This window comes from Budorcas taxicolor, chromosome 12, assembly GCF_023091745.1.
Source record: "Budorcas taxicolor isolate Tak-1 chromosome 12, Takin1.1, whole genome shotgun sequence".
Taxonomy (NCBI): Eukaryota; Metazoa; Chordata; class Mammalia; order Artiodactyla; family Bovidae; genus Budorcas; species Budorcas taxicolor.
Window position 1 is genome coordinate 54,384,928 of NC_068921.1, and position 17,012 is coordinate 54,401,939.

At 33.9% G+C, this 17,012-nt stretch overlaps 1 protein-coding gene across 7 annotated transcripts in view; it reads right to left on the reverse strand.

Moving 5' to 3' along the window:
* Positions 1–17,012, reverse strand: part of RBM26 (RNA binding motif protein 26) — an 82,332-nt gene that overhangs the window by 14,651 nt on the left and 50,669 nt on the right. For all 7 annotated transcript variants that reach the window (XM_052649963.1, XM_052649966.1, XM_052649965.1 and 4 more), the window contains 6 exons: positions 11,495–11,620; positions 11,070–11,144; positions 9,968–10,135; positions 8,172–8,276; positions 3,922–4,122; positions 708–794 (listed from right to left, as the gene is read on the reverse strand). In XM_052649963.1, coding sequence (XP_052505923.1) covers positions 708–794; positions 3,922–4,122; positions 8,172–8,276; positions 9,968–10,135; positions 11,070–11,144; positions 11,495–11,620 — 762 coding nt within the window. The remainder of the gene's footprint in view (positions 1–707; positions 795–3,921; positions 4,123–8,171; positions 8,277–9,967; positions 10,136–11,069; positions 11,145–11,494; positions 11,621–17,012) is intronic.

Sequence of the window (17,012 nt, forward strand, 5' to 3'; positions counted from 1 at the left end):
TGGCTGGATGGCATCACCAACTCGATGCACATGAGTCTGGGTGAACTCCAGGAGTTGGTGATGGACAAGGAGGCCTGGCGTGCTGCAATTCATGGGGTCACAAAGAGTCAGACACGACTGAGCGATTGAACTGAACTGAACTGAACTGAACACTGAAAAGACTCTAAAGGCTAGCACTATATATTCATGTCTTGGTAAAAAGCTGTAGAGGCCTAGACGAAGATATCTTGAGCTAGGGACACTGCATGGTTCAGCCAACTGAGTCTAGAATGCAGCAGATGAGGGATGATTAAGAAGAGCAGCCATCAGGATTATTTATTATTTCTGCTTCTACCTTACCCTTCACCACTCCTTCTGCCAAAGCAAACTTGTTTTGGGCCAGCTGAGAAAGGGAGAAAGTGAAGGGGCCTTACTGGTATTAAAAAGAATGGAAGAATTCCTGATGTCTCAAGACAGTACAACTTGTCATTCAACTTGGTGACTAGCTATTCTAACAATTCCATGTTATATATCAAAACTGCCTAACTGCTTTAGAACATTCTTTGTGGCCATGAATTCCACTTCATATGTCCTATGTCTTGTCAAAATGTAGTTAAGCAAAAAAAAACAAAAAACAAACAAACACCACACATATTAAAACTTAATTGTAATATTTATAAAACATTTAAATCTGAATTTCAATAAATTAGATTATTTGTAATACTTACTGCTTCAGCTTCTGCTCGTGTCTTGAATGTAATTACTGCATGAAGTGAAGAGTCATCAATCTGACAATCTTCAATTTCACCATATTGCTTTAAATTAAAAAAAAGTATTTCCTCCAAATAAATATTTTGAAACATCCAAAATCCTAATGGTTTTAAAATATTAAAATGCCAACAAATATAACCCAGATACATAACAATTCAGGGTGATAAGAAAAAAACTATGAGTAATTCATTTTAGTACTTGATATTGTAAGATAAAGGGTAGTCTTATTTTCAAATATTATTTTACTATTCTATACTTTTTAGAATTAGGGAAACTTGACTGAATTATTCTTTTTTATTTTTTATTGGCGTATAGTTGCTTTACAATGTTGTATTAGTTTCTACTATACAGCAAAGTCAATCAGCTATAAGTATACCTATATCCATCACTTCAAATTGAACTGTTCTTTAAATAATGGAAACATTGGTCAAAGACTAAGTTTCCTTATTGCCATTTCTTTTATGCTCATTATTCTAATTCCAGAAAATGCTAAATCCTTTCTAAAGCAGATCATTATCCTCAGACTATTCTTTGAGTGTTTTTGATTCCCAATTTAAAGCTGGGGGGCAGGGGAGGAGGAGTCAGAGAATTTAAGTAATTTTTCCAAAGTAACTAAGTTAATTACCAGGATGAGAGTCCAGGTCTTTCAATTCAAAAGTTTATCTGACTGCTGTTTACTCTTACTCTACACTCCTCTAGAACACATTCTTTGAGGACATTTACAAGCTAAGCATATTAAATTATCTTTGGGTGTGCTGGATTTTATTTTTTCCATGTACAGGAAGATCTTTCTGCAAATAGCAGAAAACAGCACCTTTATCACATAAAACTTCAGTCCCTTATATATCATTACTAATATTGTCCTTCTTTCTTACCCTCAAATAAAATTAAAACCACAATCTCATTAAATGCACACACTATACAAAGAAAAATTCTCTACGGCATAGTAAAGAAAATGGACCACAGAATCAGTCAGACCCCAGCTCTGTTAGTGTTAGCTTGAACAAGCTGAACAAATTCCTTAATCTCTTCATGTTTCATTTTCCCAATCTCTACAAAAAGCACAATAAAGGTACCTACCTCAGAGAGGTGTCAAAATAACTCATAATATGGTGAGTTATATAAAGCATTCAGAATAAAACCAGCTACAAAAGAAGTGCTTTATGTTTTAGCTGTAACGTTTTATTACTATACTAGCTCCAGCGCATAAATTAAAGAAAGCATTTCATTAATCACAATTTGTAATGATGTTTAGTACTATAGGTTTTTCCTGATACCTGTCATGTTCAAATCACAGGTTGAGATAGAGAAGCTATCTTATTTAAAGACTGACAATTTTTAAATGTTCATTACCACTATTAACTGAGTAGAATTCGAATCTCCAAACTCATGCAAGAATGAATATCCATTTAGAGGCTCTGAATGTTTCTAAGCTTTTCTAACCTGCCCTCATAGCTCAGTTGGTAAAGAACCCGCCTGTAACGCAGGAAACCCCAGTTCAATTCCTGGGTCAGGAAGACCCCCTTGAAGAAGGGAGAGGCTACCCATTCCAGTATTCTGGGGCTTCCCTTGTGGCTCAGCTGGTAAAGAATCTGCCTGTAATGTGGGAGACCTGGGTTCTATCCCTGGGTTGGGAAGATCGCTTGGAGAAGGGAAAGGCTATCCACTTCAGTATTCTGGTCTGGAGAATTCCATGGACTGTATAGTCCATGGGTCACTAAGAGTCCAACACGACTGAGTGACTTTCACTTTCTTTCACTTTAACGTTTCTAAAACCAAAACTGTTTCAGTCTTACCAAAACACATTCCTAAACTCACCTTGTCTGTCTGAATTATTTTAGCATATTCTTTAATAATTTCCTGATTAGCTATATAATTATAACTATATGTAATACACAAGTTTATCTGGATCTTCTTTCCCTTGGGAAGGTACAGAAACAGGGTATATAGGAGGTACTGGGCTATAGTATCTCTAAGCTAGAAAACTTTCTGATTCTTTTCTGTCTCCCTTTAAAGTCATAAAGCATAAGATATTCCAGACCCATCACTGTTAAATATTAATCATCTAAGTTATTTCTTAAACATACATCATTTCTTTCAATACCTCTTGATGTCCTAAAAAACTATAGTTTCACATCTGTAACTACAGTTAACAGCCTGGAATATAACTGTGAAACATTTAAATCTGAACATTCAAAAGGTTCAACTACCTGTGTACCTATCTACAAGCTTACCCATCCTTCAAGACCCAACTTCAGTTTTACTACCTCATGAAACTTGACTGTTCATTTACCATCATATGCCTGTGTGAAAAAAAGTTCTCTAAGCTATTGAGGCAGTTATAGTTTTTAATAAATTTAACTTGATTATAAATTGTTTTAGTTTTCTTTAACTGGTTTGTGTTAAACCATTATATGTAAAATCCTCTAGGATAAAGAACTGGTTATTTACTTTATATACTTTATCTAGAGCAATTACTCTAATGCTGCAGGCAAGACTGATGCTTAGTAACTAACCTTTGTGATAACACTAAGAATCACAACATGCAAGTTAAAAAGCCCTTTAGGCAGACATAATCTCCATTCTGCACATGAGCCCAACAGATTCCAGGATATCCACATAAAATAATGGATTAGCAGGGACTAGACTCTTATTCGCCTTCCTCATACATAACTCTTTTACCATTAGATTGACTCTAATTATACCCTGGTATCAACTAAGGCATCTTCAAGATCATATTCCAAAATTTTGTCTTGTTTCATTTCCAGGTTAGCTAGATTAAGAATAGAGTATTAATGAATAAAATTCCACCTTAACTTTTAAAAATCTGAGTGGCCCAAGCAATATGCTCAATTTTTCCTAAAAGTAAATATCAAATGAAACTAAACTCTAGGACTTCCCTCTCTGAATCAGTAAGTTTAAATCATTCCTGTCATAATATCTGAAGGCCTACTAAGTGTAAGAAAAGTAACATTTCTTTCAGACAATGATTAAACAAAAAACTCCTACAATTTGTTTCTTAAATAATTAAAAGATTATTATAGATTAATCAAACACTGTGGTGAGATTAATGTGTTTAAATTACTCATTTCATTTTCATATTTTCTCCTTTAACATCCATTACCCCTAACAATGTATCAGTATTTGTTTCGTTGGACAATAAGAAAGTACCGCAAAGTGAGGAAGAAGATCTTCTCTATCACTCTCTGTAAATGCAGAAATCTCCAATGCCCTGGGACGGTGATCCACCACAGCATGACCAGGCACACCTCGACCTCGGCCTCGACCCCTGCCTCGGCCGTGAGCTGCACCTCGGCCTCTTGAATGAACTCCTCTACCACGACCAGATGAAAGAATCCCTCGCTTGGCAGCCTAGACGAGATTAGACAAGCAGGTTATAAACATCTCCATTACGAACACAAGCCAAGTATTATACTCAGATCAGTCACACATCTGACATCAGTCATACAACTGAATATCACATTCAAAGAATGCCCTACAGAAGCATTTAATAATTCAAGCTAGAGTTTTAGTTTTTAAAGTGAAAGGAAATTTAGCTAATGAATTTAGCAAACAAAATAACATTAATTTAAGCAATATTCTGAAATTATTAAATACACCTTTTCTACTAAGTCCTTACTCTCCAAGACATCAAACTATATCACAAAAAGGCCAGCCATTCTTGAGTTTCAAATAATGCAGTGTTGAATATTATTTCAGAAGTGAAACATAGAGATACAAAATACCTATACATATATGTATATATATATATATAAAATAAGTACATTTTTTTCCCAGTTATGACTTTCAAATACAGTGTTTCTATTTGTTTGCCTGCTGACTTCAGTAGATAGTTATTTCAAATTCATTAGTTTGAGCACTAACACCAGTATACAACCAATGTAGTATAGTAACTTATATCCCACTGTATCACTCTCTATGATTACCACCCCATTTCTACATTCCACAAATATTTAATGAGCTCCTCCTGCGGGCTAGTCTTTACCCTCATGAAACTCAAATTCTAGAAGGGTAGAGAAATTAAGCAACTAAGTTATTTATCATATTAATGAAAACTGACTCCAAAAATGAGGAAATGCTTTACTTAAAGATATGAATAAAGTATTAAAGATCTGCACACACACACACTCATGCTCAGTAGTGTCAGTAGTGTCTGACTCTTTGTTATCCCACGGACTGTAGTTCACCAGCCTCCACTGTCCATGGATTCCCAGGCAATACTGGAGCGGGTTGCCATTTCCTACTCCAGGGGATCCTCCCAACCCATGAATGAGAACCCATGATTCTTTACCAGTAGCACCACCTGAAAAGCCCAGTTTGCTATAAATAAGCTACTAGAACAAAAGTTCCATGAGGAATTTTTTTCCTTGTCCTATTCTCTACTTTATTCCCAGCACGTACAATAGCAGCTGGCAAACCACAGAAATTTAGTATTTGTTCAATGAATCAAAGAAGGTACAAAGAATAAGCAAAGCAAGGCAAGGATGAGGGGTGAGGGATACAGCATGAAAAAGGAACCAAGGTTGAAAGGAACATGGTACTTCTAAGAAGGAGTAAAATCCAGCATGGCTGGACCACACAGGATGGAGAGATGAGGCTAGAGGGGCAGAGCCAGATCATGAACAACTTAAGGGCAAAGTTAAAGATTATGATTTCATCCCAAGAGCCACAAAAATCAATGAAAACATCTAAAGGTCAGAAGTAAAGCGATATAATCAAATCAGTGTTTTAAGATGTTATTCTGATAAAGAGAAAAAGAGAAGATAGGAAGGAAACCAGTCAGGCTATTATAATATCCCCAACAACTGAAGACAGAAGCTTGGTCTACAGTGGTGGCAATGGAGGTAGAAAGAAGTAAAATAAACATATTTAAAATATACTGGAGAGTAATATGTATACTACTTGGTAATTAAATGTATATGAATACTGAAGGAAAGGGAGAAATCAATGAAGATTTCCAGATTTCTGGTTTGAGCAATCGTGTTGATGAGTTTAGGGACAAAATAAGCACAATTTTGAACATGTCAAGTCTGAGGATGTGGAACATCCAAGTGGAATTGTCAAGTAGCCACCACTGCCAAAATCTCTGCAAGTATAAGTATTTTATTCATATCAAGACAGTTAATTTTAATATTAGCTAAAGTAATCATCTAAAATCCAAATAATAAATTTCAAAGGTCAAGGATTAAAGTTAATAATAGCACAGCACATACAAAAGTATCCTCTTGGGAACTTCAATGTCTCAAAATGCTCCTTAAAAAGGGGGTCCATGGACAAGTGAGTTTGAGCATTATTGAGTATTTAAATATGTACTTTGGGAGATACACAAATTATAAGCTTCTAGAAAACCATAAACAAAAAAACATGTTTACCATAATCTCGTTCAAACTTATTGGGCCTCAGTAGCTTTTATCACTAATACCTATTAATAAAATATGGCACTGGTGTGGCAAATGAATACACTCTGGCAAATACTGCATTACTGCACATACTAGTATTAGTTGTAAACTAAAGTTCGGCCATCATAAATGAAAAACAGAAGATGTCGTTCAGTGTTTAGCTATATTACGATAAAGAACAAAAACATGAATCAATGATATAAAGAATATTAGTAATACTATTATTTATTAACTAAAATTATAGGCCAAAATTTTTTAAATGATAATTGTTTTTAAAGTCACACCAACACAAGCATGAAATCTCCAGAATGGTAAAAACACAATTTCTACATTAACATAAAAGAAATCTGTTTTTCAAAACTTGTTATCTTAGGCAGGACATACAGACAACCATATAAATTTTCCAGAGAAGTAAAATATATGCAGGTTTAGGACTCCAACCTATGGCTTCCTATGAAGACAATACAGGGTCTTGAGATAAGAACAGTGACTGCTGAATGTTAAACTCTTTAATACCCAGATCCCAGTACTAAATTAGATTTGTACTATGCAGAAAGTGAAGAAGAACTAAAGAGCCTCTTGATGAAAGTGAAAGAGGAGAGTGAAAAAGTTGGCTTAAAGCTCAACATTCAGAAAACTAAGATCATCCAGTTCCATCACCTCATGGCAAATAGATGGGGAAAGAGTGGCTGATTTTATTTTGGGGGGCTCCAAAATCACTGCAGATGGTGACTGCAGCCATGAAATTCAAAGACACGTACTCCTTGGAAGGAAAGTTATGACCAACCCAGACAGCATATTAAAAAGCAGAAACATTACTTTGCCAACAAAGGTCTGTCTAGTCAAGGCTATGGTTTTTCCAGTGGTCATGTATGGATGTGAGAGTTGGAGTATAAAGAAAGCTGAGCGCTAAAGAATTGATGTTTTTGAACTGTGGTGTTGGAGAAGACTCTTGAGAGTCCCTTGGACTGCAAGGAGATCCAACCAGTTCATCCTAAAGGAGATCAGACCTAGGTGTTCACTGGAAGGACTGATGCTGAAGCTGAAACTCCAGTACTTTGGCTATCTGATGTGAAGAGCTGACTCATTTGAAAAGACCCTGATGCTTGGAAAGATTGAGGGCAGAAGGAGAAGGATGGCAGAGAGAGGATGAGATGGTTGGATGGCATCACCGACTCAATGGACATGGGTTTGGGTGGACTCCGGGAGTTGGTGATGGACAGGGAGACCTGGCGTGCTGCGGTTCATGGGGTAGCAAAGAGTCGGAGATGAATGAGTGACTGAACTGAACTGAACTGATGTTGGAAAAAGAAAATCAAGTTGCTAACAAATTTAGAAAAAAACAGTATTTTCAGACTAAGCAGAAACAATAAGCTAAGATACAAAGAATTTAATTGTGGCAACAATGATAAATACAGACAAGTACCAACTACACTAATGATATAAATGTCCCTTTACATCAAAATGTAATTCTGATTTTTAAATATCTTTCTGCTTTAGAAATTATCATGGTCCAATTTCATTAGCTTTTTCTTATATAAATAACCATATAACTAAACTATAAGAAACTAGTTTTTTCTCTTTTAAAAACACCCACAGCACCACCTATAGGCAAAACTTAAGTAAACATGTTCTTTGATGTTAATTCTACCACAGAAACTCTGATCCTCATAGTAACTCAATGTAACATGTCTATAGATGCACAGAACATCTCCATAAGAACACCTGAAAAAACTTTAATAGATTTTGGATCCAGGAAAAAAAACAAAAATAGAAAAGGAATAAAATTTACCAGAAGTCGAGAGACCAGCTGCCACCTTTCGTTAAATACTAAGAGATTTTTCTATTAGTTCTAAAAAAATTTGCTAACCTCTTCCTTCTTATATCAACTTCCAATATGTTTTCCAGAGACTGCCAAAGACTGCTGACCAGAATGAGAATATTTTTCAAATAAACATGCAAGACTACAACAACATACTGTGTGGTTATGATGAAACATACCTCCAGCTGTAATTCTGTGTACTTTCTCCTAAGTTCAGTGACTTCTTCTCCAGCTTGCATCTTCTTATATAAATCCAGTTCTGTGTCAAGCAACTCTTTCTGCATCTAGAAAACAGTGATTAGTAATTCAGGTGACAATAATATCCTGCATTTATACACACACACACACACACACACACACACACACACACACACACACACACACATTTTTTATAAGGAATGCTTTTTACATATTGCTATTTAATCTATACATTTGTTCTCTATCTCCAGTCCTACCATCCTAATTGAAGCCATCAATCAGCTAGGTCTACACTAATGCAACAGGCTTCCTAACCTGTTCCTACTTTCACTGATTTCCCTACAATTCATTTTCCATATGGAGGCCAGGGTGAAATTTCTATGGACTGACACAGAAGAATTTTCAGCAAATAACTGTGAAAAGGAAAACAAAAACCTAAGGTGCAAATGAGGACCATATAGTACCCTTTCGCATAAGAAAGCATACATACACACACATAGCAAGAGGGAGGGAAGAGTGAGGAACACAGTGCCAGGGATCAAACAGGAATGATCATCTACATAATCCTTTATATATATGAATAGTATAACTTTTGAATCATGTTAATTATTTATTTATTGAGAAAATTAGGGTAATTAAATTGAGAGAGTGAAACAGAAGAGAATTATGTCAATGGAGCCTCCTTCATGGTTATTACCGTGCAACTGCTGAAGATTATTTGAAATAACTTCAAATCAATTAGGACTGCGTAACCTTCGTATAGTCTGGAAATTGATTCTTCTATATTAAAGATACACTAAGATCCTCATATATTATGAAATAAAATACTTTTTAAAAATAAAAATACAAGAAGATTAAATCAACAAGAATAAGGGGCAGAGGAATACATATAGAAATAGACCTAACTTTATCAAATTAATAACATAACCACACAAAAGGAAAAAAACAAAAACGTGATCCCATACCACAGTTTAATTCTATACTCTTAATGGAGTACATTGTGAGGTTGTAAAAAATGCAAACAAATTCTGAATTTTATATTTAGTTAGCTGATTAAAGCGGTATTATTTTAGCCATTCTGGAACCATCTGAATGTGCAAGTGTATACTGTATTGATACTGTTCTTTCGTTAGTGGGAACAAGTTGTCATTATGGGAACAGGTAAATAATAGAAAGGCATAATAGAACAGGCATAATAGAAAGAAACAAAGAACACTGTGGTGTTAGATTAGAATCAGAAATATCAATATGATCTCATGATTACATATATATATACACACACACACACACACACACCACGTGTAAGTATTTGTAACTCCATGGGTTTTTTAAAAATCACTTACTGTCATCTGAAATTAACTTGCTCAATTTCTTATGTCTAATCAGTTAATCTGCTTGAATTTTCTCCCATTCAATCAGTTCATTCTGTACAGTGACTCAAACTGTTACTTCTGTTCATTAACAGTTTATACCACCAACTACTTACAAAATAAAGCTCAAACTCCTATCAAGCATTCAAGTACATATATTGTTTTGTCCTCAAGCTACTTTTTAAAGATTATTTATTACTATTCTCCTAATTATTGACTTTCTAGCTACCATGTATAGGATTCAAACGATGAAATCGTTTGCTTATTTGTATTTATTAACTTATTAATTCATAGAGAAGGGGGAGAATGGTAGCAAAGGAATTTACTGAAGAATGAATCTTAATGCAGTATTTTCATTTTTTTTTTACATGCACATGCAGTATAAATAACAACACAAACTGAAATACCTGAGTCTTAGTTTTTATACTTTTTGGAAGACAGCGTCCAGGAGAAGCAGCTTTGACCTCATCTTTCAACTTGGTAATATTTTTAGTCAAAACCTCTAAAGTTTTCATTATTTCTGCTTTATCTTCAGACTTCATTGCTTTGTTTTTCTCCAGTTTTGAAATTAACATCTGGCCAATTTTTAAAAACAAAAATATAAGACTTATTTCTACTACTACTTAGAAAGTAAACATAGCAAAGTAAATATAAAAATAAGTAAGTACTACTTATAGCTTATGTATTCATGACAAGGCTTACAATCACCAAGACAGCAACAGCAGACTGGTGACACTCTCTCAATTCAAGTCTTAATCTTGGTTCGCACTGTGAAGAACTATAGTACTGCTTAAGCCTCTTAGAATATAAATTTCTTACGGTTATAAGCTTTAAATTTAATTTAATCCCTGAAAAGTCATCAATTTGAAATAGCAATAATTTTACTTTCTAATCCATCTGTTGATATTACTGAGTCTAAGTATTCACACTCCAAAAGCAGTCTGTAACCCAGAAAGGATCACAGGAAAAGTTTTACGGCTTCCTTTCATATGAGATATTAGAAAAATGTAATATTTAATTACCTTCTTTCTTTTGTTAGAGGGAACAGTAACTGGCTAGGCTAAGAACAATACGCTGTACAAAGATAAGAAGAAAGAAGATAAACATGGTAAGGAGTAGAAGACACCACACAATATAGATTCTATAGTACTATAGTATAATGCTATAATCTATAGTATTATAGATTCTCTGAGTCAAGATGGTTTCAGTTTTTGGTGTAAAGCATTGTGATGTCTCTTTATCAAGTATATACAAATTTAAATCAGAAAAGGCATAATTTTAAACCAAATGTTCAAAAGTTTGTGTATTTTTAATATTTTGAAATGTTATAACTTTTATTACCAGACATAATTAAGAACTGACACCTGACTGAATGTCGTAACTAGAGCGAAACTGGCATCTTCTACTCCCTATTACCATGTTTATCTTCTCACTTGCTATGTCAGGCATATTGTTTTTAGCCTAGCCAGATATTGTTCCCTCTGACAAATCTAACTTTAATTATTTTACCTTCTGTGTTTCAATGTGCTTTTCTAAAATTTCTTGTTTCCTTTTCCTTACATCTTGCTGAAGTTTCAGTGCCTCCTAGAGAAGGGATCAAAAATAGTATTAGAAAACTTACTTTTCCAAAAAAACCCCACAATTACTTAAGAAGACAGAACTGTGCTCTAAATGAGATTGTGGCAAGAAGCTTGGAAACAAAAATAAATGCAAAATTTTCCTATGTAAAGCTTAAACAGTATGCAAGTTTCAAAGATTAATCAAGAGAGCCTTTCATTACAAGAAGAAAATTAATATTTACTAATATACTATGGAAAACAAAAGTTCAGTGGCAGCCAACATATATACCTTTATCTCTATTTTATGAAAAAATACATACATGCAGAAAAAAGCTTCCCTATATGCAAATACTGTATACTACTAATTACACTTACCTGCTTTTTTTTCTGTGCTTCATTATTATCAACTGCAGAAGTGGAAACAAGTAAGGTTTTTTGTGCAGCCTTCAAAGCAGCTGGATTATACACCGTTTTTGTTAGGCCAGTAGATGTAGACAACACCTACCAATACAAATTCAATTTTTCGAAAAATGTATCAAGTAGTCATGATCTCCTGAGTCCTATTTTCTTCAAAACTCAACTTTAAAACACTCCTGTCAAAATTTAGCACACTGAACTAAAACTACTTATATAGTAACAGTAACTAAGTCACATTTAGCATCTTGAAAGGAAGGGTATGAGTGGGGGATAAGCTACACAGTGAAAAAATTTTTAAGTAATATCATATACCTTCAGGAAAAAAGCAAAAAACAAACATATAAAAACTTCAAATCAATAAACACTGGTGGTATTACTGTAACACTGATAAAATATTAGTTGCTGAACACATTACTAGTATTCCTAGTGACTAAAGATAAACTGTACACAAGAGCACAGCAGAGGAGGAATTATGTCCTGAAAATAATTTTAAATGATGATTTATAATTGACACTTCTGACATTAACCTTATTGCTTTGTCTTCTCCATTTCTTTGCTAGCATTAGCATTACTCCTTTTTCTTTAAGGGACCTTATTCCCTTTAATTCAGCTCAGGTTTAGCACAACCATTCAAGATCTCTGCAAAGTCAATCACTTATTTCTTCTACCTAGGTTCCTCTATGAAATAATATTCCTATTAAAATATTTAGTAAAGATGACTTGATGATACTTTAATTTATATTTCTCCCTCAATCTCTCTTCCCTGTCCTTACTGTAAGAGCCCTGAAACATAAACCATGTCTTTCTCTTCCTTGTGCTTCTTCCAGTATCTAAACCTTGCTACCAGCTAATTATAAAACCATGAGTGAGTTCAGGAACCTTTCTGGGACTCATTTTGCTCATTAAATAAGAAAGTTCAACCTGATAGTATCTAATGTCCTCATAAACCCAAAGATTCATTCCATGAGGGTAAGGATTTTTTTTTTTTTAACATGGCTCACTGCTGTATCTTCAGTGCCTAGAACAGTGCCAGACACAAAGCAAGTACTCAATAAACACTTTTGCACTAAATTACAATGAAGCGATGGTAGATCAGAGTGAACAATCTTTTTCTCACAAAGATCAAGAAAATTAAAGTGTACAGGCTGCCTTTTTTATCTTCCAAAAGAAACAGAAAGTTTTCTGTTCCAGAGAGTGGTTGATTACTGGCTCTTGAGAAGGAATTTACAGATCCCTTCAAAGAGATCTATGAATGCCATAAAACCTAAACATGAAACCACATGTGAGAGTGTGTAACTTTCCAGAGGAAAAAACACAGCTTCCAAAGTCATGACCTAAAAGAAGTTAGAAGAACAACGTAAGTAGAAGAGTATCAATGAGAAATCGAGTCCTATTTTCTGACTACTGAAAGTAGCAATCTGGACATGATTTTAAATATTTTATCATGAAATTAGATTAGGGAACATCACAAAGCTTAAGCAACTCATCACTATTGTAAGTACTCAAGAATGTCATAGCTTCAAAATGGAAAAAAAAAAAAATCCAGAATACTGTAATTATACTACCTCCATACAGCACAACTGATGTTTAAAAATATAGGATTTTTACAGTAGTTGGTATGTTCAAAATTTGATAATTTTCTTCAGTAATGAAAACACTCAAGGTGTCACTAACAGATATGAAATGGTTGCATTCAGTAAAATACAAAATGGACACGGATTTAGTTCACTAACTTGTCACTATTCTATCATGCTACCTTACCACACTATGCAATGTCAAACTGTATGAAAACGTAAGGGTGAGACAAACACTGTATAAAGGGAGAAACACAAGATGATCTGCTGAAGCAAAAGTTGGAGTGTTTCATAAACCATCTTCATCATGATGGTTCTATAACAGTTGAAAAGCTGTGACCCAAAAAGATTTCTATATTCAGACAAACTTGGAAACAATATTACAATACTATTTTGTCCTTTCAAATGGTATATTATCATAAGAGCTATGAGAAAGCCAAAAGTAAAGAAATCCATAATTTAACTAAGCATTTCTCCAATTTCAAGGAGTAGAGAATTCTCCCTTTCAAAGTATTGTTATTAATACCAGATACCAGACTAAGGTGTACTATTTCAGGGTTAATAAACTCATCTGACAACAAGATTTCTGTATTCCTGTATCACTTCCTTGTTTTGTCCAGGAACTTCCTTCTGTAAAAACAGAACATGAGCTAACGTATTTCACTGAGTTTAAGACACCACTGACTAGGAGGTCATTTAATATAACCCTACTAAAGGAAAAGGCTGCCAATTATAACCATAAACATCAACAACTATAAGATACAGCCCAATTTCAGAGGTGTAAAAATGTGAAAATAAAATGTCTTACAAACAGTGAAGTTACAAATGTTGCTCACTGTCTGAAGCTATTTGGTTTCAGAGTTTAGATAGTAAGCGTTGGAATAACAAAAAATACTTGCATTTTTCAAAAGATAAAAATAGACTTGTGACAAAAGAAAATCTGTTTAAAAATGAAACCAGTGGAGGGAAGTAACAAACCCAACAGAAAAGATGATGCTACAGTTCTAAGAATATAATCAAAACATTCTAGTAGCCTTTCTAAACAACCACATCTCTGTTTTCGAAAGGGTTTCTGCATATGCCTTATTTTTACATATTGACTTTATTTCCAGTGACCTTGCTGCATTCACTTATTAATTCAAGTTGTTTGTGAATTCTTTTGGATTTTCTACATATATAATCATATCATCTATGAGTAAACAGTTCTGTCTCTCCCTTTCCAACATTTATGCATTTATTTTACTGCTTTATTATAATGGTTAGGCCCTATACTTCTGGGAAAAAGTGACAAGAGTGGACATCCTTTATTCAATATTTCACCATTAACAAATAATGTTAGCTGTAGGGTTTTTTTGTGGTTTTTTTACAGATATACTTTGTCAAAATTAAAGAAATTTCTATTACTAATTTCCAAAATGTGTAATGTGACTAAATAATTTTATCACATGTTTTTTCCTACTTCATAATCACATGGGGTCTGGTTCCCCTTCCTTCAATATCTACCCCATTCCTTCCCTCAATCTTTTATTTTGTTAATATGGTGAAATAAACTGATTTTCAAATGTTAAATCAACCTTGCATTTCTGGAATAAATACTACCTGGTCAAGATGTATTCTATTACCACTGCACACTTGCTAACATCATATTTTGGACTTTTGTGTTTATGTTCATGAGATATTGGCTTGTAATTTTCCTTTCTTGTAATACACTTGTCATGTCTGGTATCAAAGCTTTTGTTGAATTCATAAGATGAGTTGAAAAGTATCATATCCTTTGTTGTTGAAATATATACATCACTAATACCTCTTACTTTCAAGATAAAAGCCAATTCTTCAATAAAATAGAGGTTATAATCTATTTACACCTCCTTATTCATTTCCTATATAAAATATTACAAGCCATGACTATTACTAGTACTTATAAAAAAAACAGATTTTTCTCATGGATAAAAATGGGGAAAAAAAGTATTTTGTAAAAATTACTTACTGCAAAAGAAGGTTATTACAAATTAAGTCATCCAAGTATCATTTTTTAATAATTGGTGCCAAGTTAAAAATCAAACACAAAAGAAACACAGTTAAGATGACTCAAAGCCACATCTCAATAAGCTAGTTCTCACATGTTTCTAAAGCAAATGCCAATTTTATTCTTCATAAATCTCCCTACAGTAAGCTTAGGCATTCAGGCATCATTTTATTGATCACTCTATTCAAATAATACCTACTTAGCAGCTACTACGGTATCTTAATATAGCAGCAAAAATCAGGTTTTAAGTTTCCTCTTTCTTAGCCCTCTCACATGCAGTCTTTACTCAGCCGTTAAAAAGAATTCATTTGAATCAGTTCTGATGAGATGGACGAAACTGGAGCCGATTATACAGAGTGAAGCAAGCCAGAAAGAAAAACACCAATACAGTATACTAACACATATATATGGAATTTAGAAAGATGGCAATGACGACCCTGTATGCAAGACAGGAAAAAAGACGCAGCTGTCTATAACGGACTTTTGGACTCAGAGGGAGAGGGAGAGGGTGGGATGATATGGGAGAATGGCATTCTATCATGTATACTATCATGTAAGAATTGAATCGCTAATCTATGTCTGACGCAGGATACAGCATGCTTGGGGCTGGTGCATGGGGATGACCCACAGAGATGTTATGGGGAGGGAGGTGGGAGGGGGGTTCATGTTTGGGAACACATGTAAGAATTAAAGATTTTAAAATGAAAAAAAAAAATAAAATAAAAAAAAATAAAAATGAAGCATAGTAAAAAAAAAAAAAGAGTAACAAAGAATCACTAAAGGGTTTATTGGCTATTACAAGAGGTAGGGGATAAAATTTCATATTTGTGCACTTATTTGGCTTAAACAATGACAGAAATTACTGTTTAGATACAAGGTTTGAGTTTTTTTTTTTTTTTTTAAGGTTTGCGTTTTTGCCTGCCTTCAATTTTTTAAAAATTTAAATAACATTTGATGAACATTCTCCTACTCTTCCCTAAGACTTCTCTGCATCACTGAGCTCTAAGGATTACTACGCAGAAGTCCCTACTGACTAGGGAACAGAAATAACCAAGAATAAGCAAAACCAAAATGCTATTCTGTAAACAGGTTCACTGAAGACTGGAAGTTACATACTGGTAAATAATTGTTTTCCTTAGAAGATTGATTACAATCTTAACTGAGTAATTTTCTTTCAAAAATAGCCCACTACCATTAGTGATTTTTTATAAATTAACGCTAACTATATTAGTAAATGTATACTATCAATTCCAAATCTGTACACTTTTTATCGAAAGCTATACAAAACATGTTAAAAAATGAGAACAAGTAGGAAAACATACTAGAAAAGTTTTGTAGAAGTTGTAATTAATACACTTTAATTTCAGAGTACAAATCTTAACATAACAGATCCTAAACATAATCAGGGCTGTAGACCTCTCCAGAATTGCTTAGTACTATACTAAGGGTAATGATCCTTATACTGTTGTGTTATTCCTTAGTTACTTATTATCAAAGAGGATAAAAATAATCAAAGTAAATATTCAGACACTGCTAAATTTAGTAGCATAGACTAAGCCACACAGAATCAGGCAGGGGCGGAGAGGCATATACGGAAAAATCTGGAGGTTTCACAGCAGAGGTTAGATTTTCAATTTTTAAAAGAATGACTCGAACTAGAATTCTGTTAGGCAGAGGGAAATACACTCCAGAAAAACCACCACGAGAAAGAAGATAAAAGAGGCAGAAAATAGCAAGAGACAATGAGCAGAAAAGAGCTTATTAGGGTAGAAAGGAAGACCTAAAACAGAGGTAACAGAACCAGAATAATTGAGGTATGATGAGCTATTAATCCAGCAGTCATTTAGCTGAGAAAATTAGTGTAAGTTTCTATAAG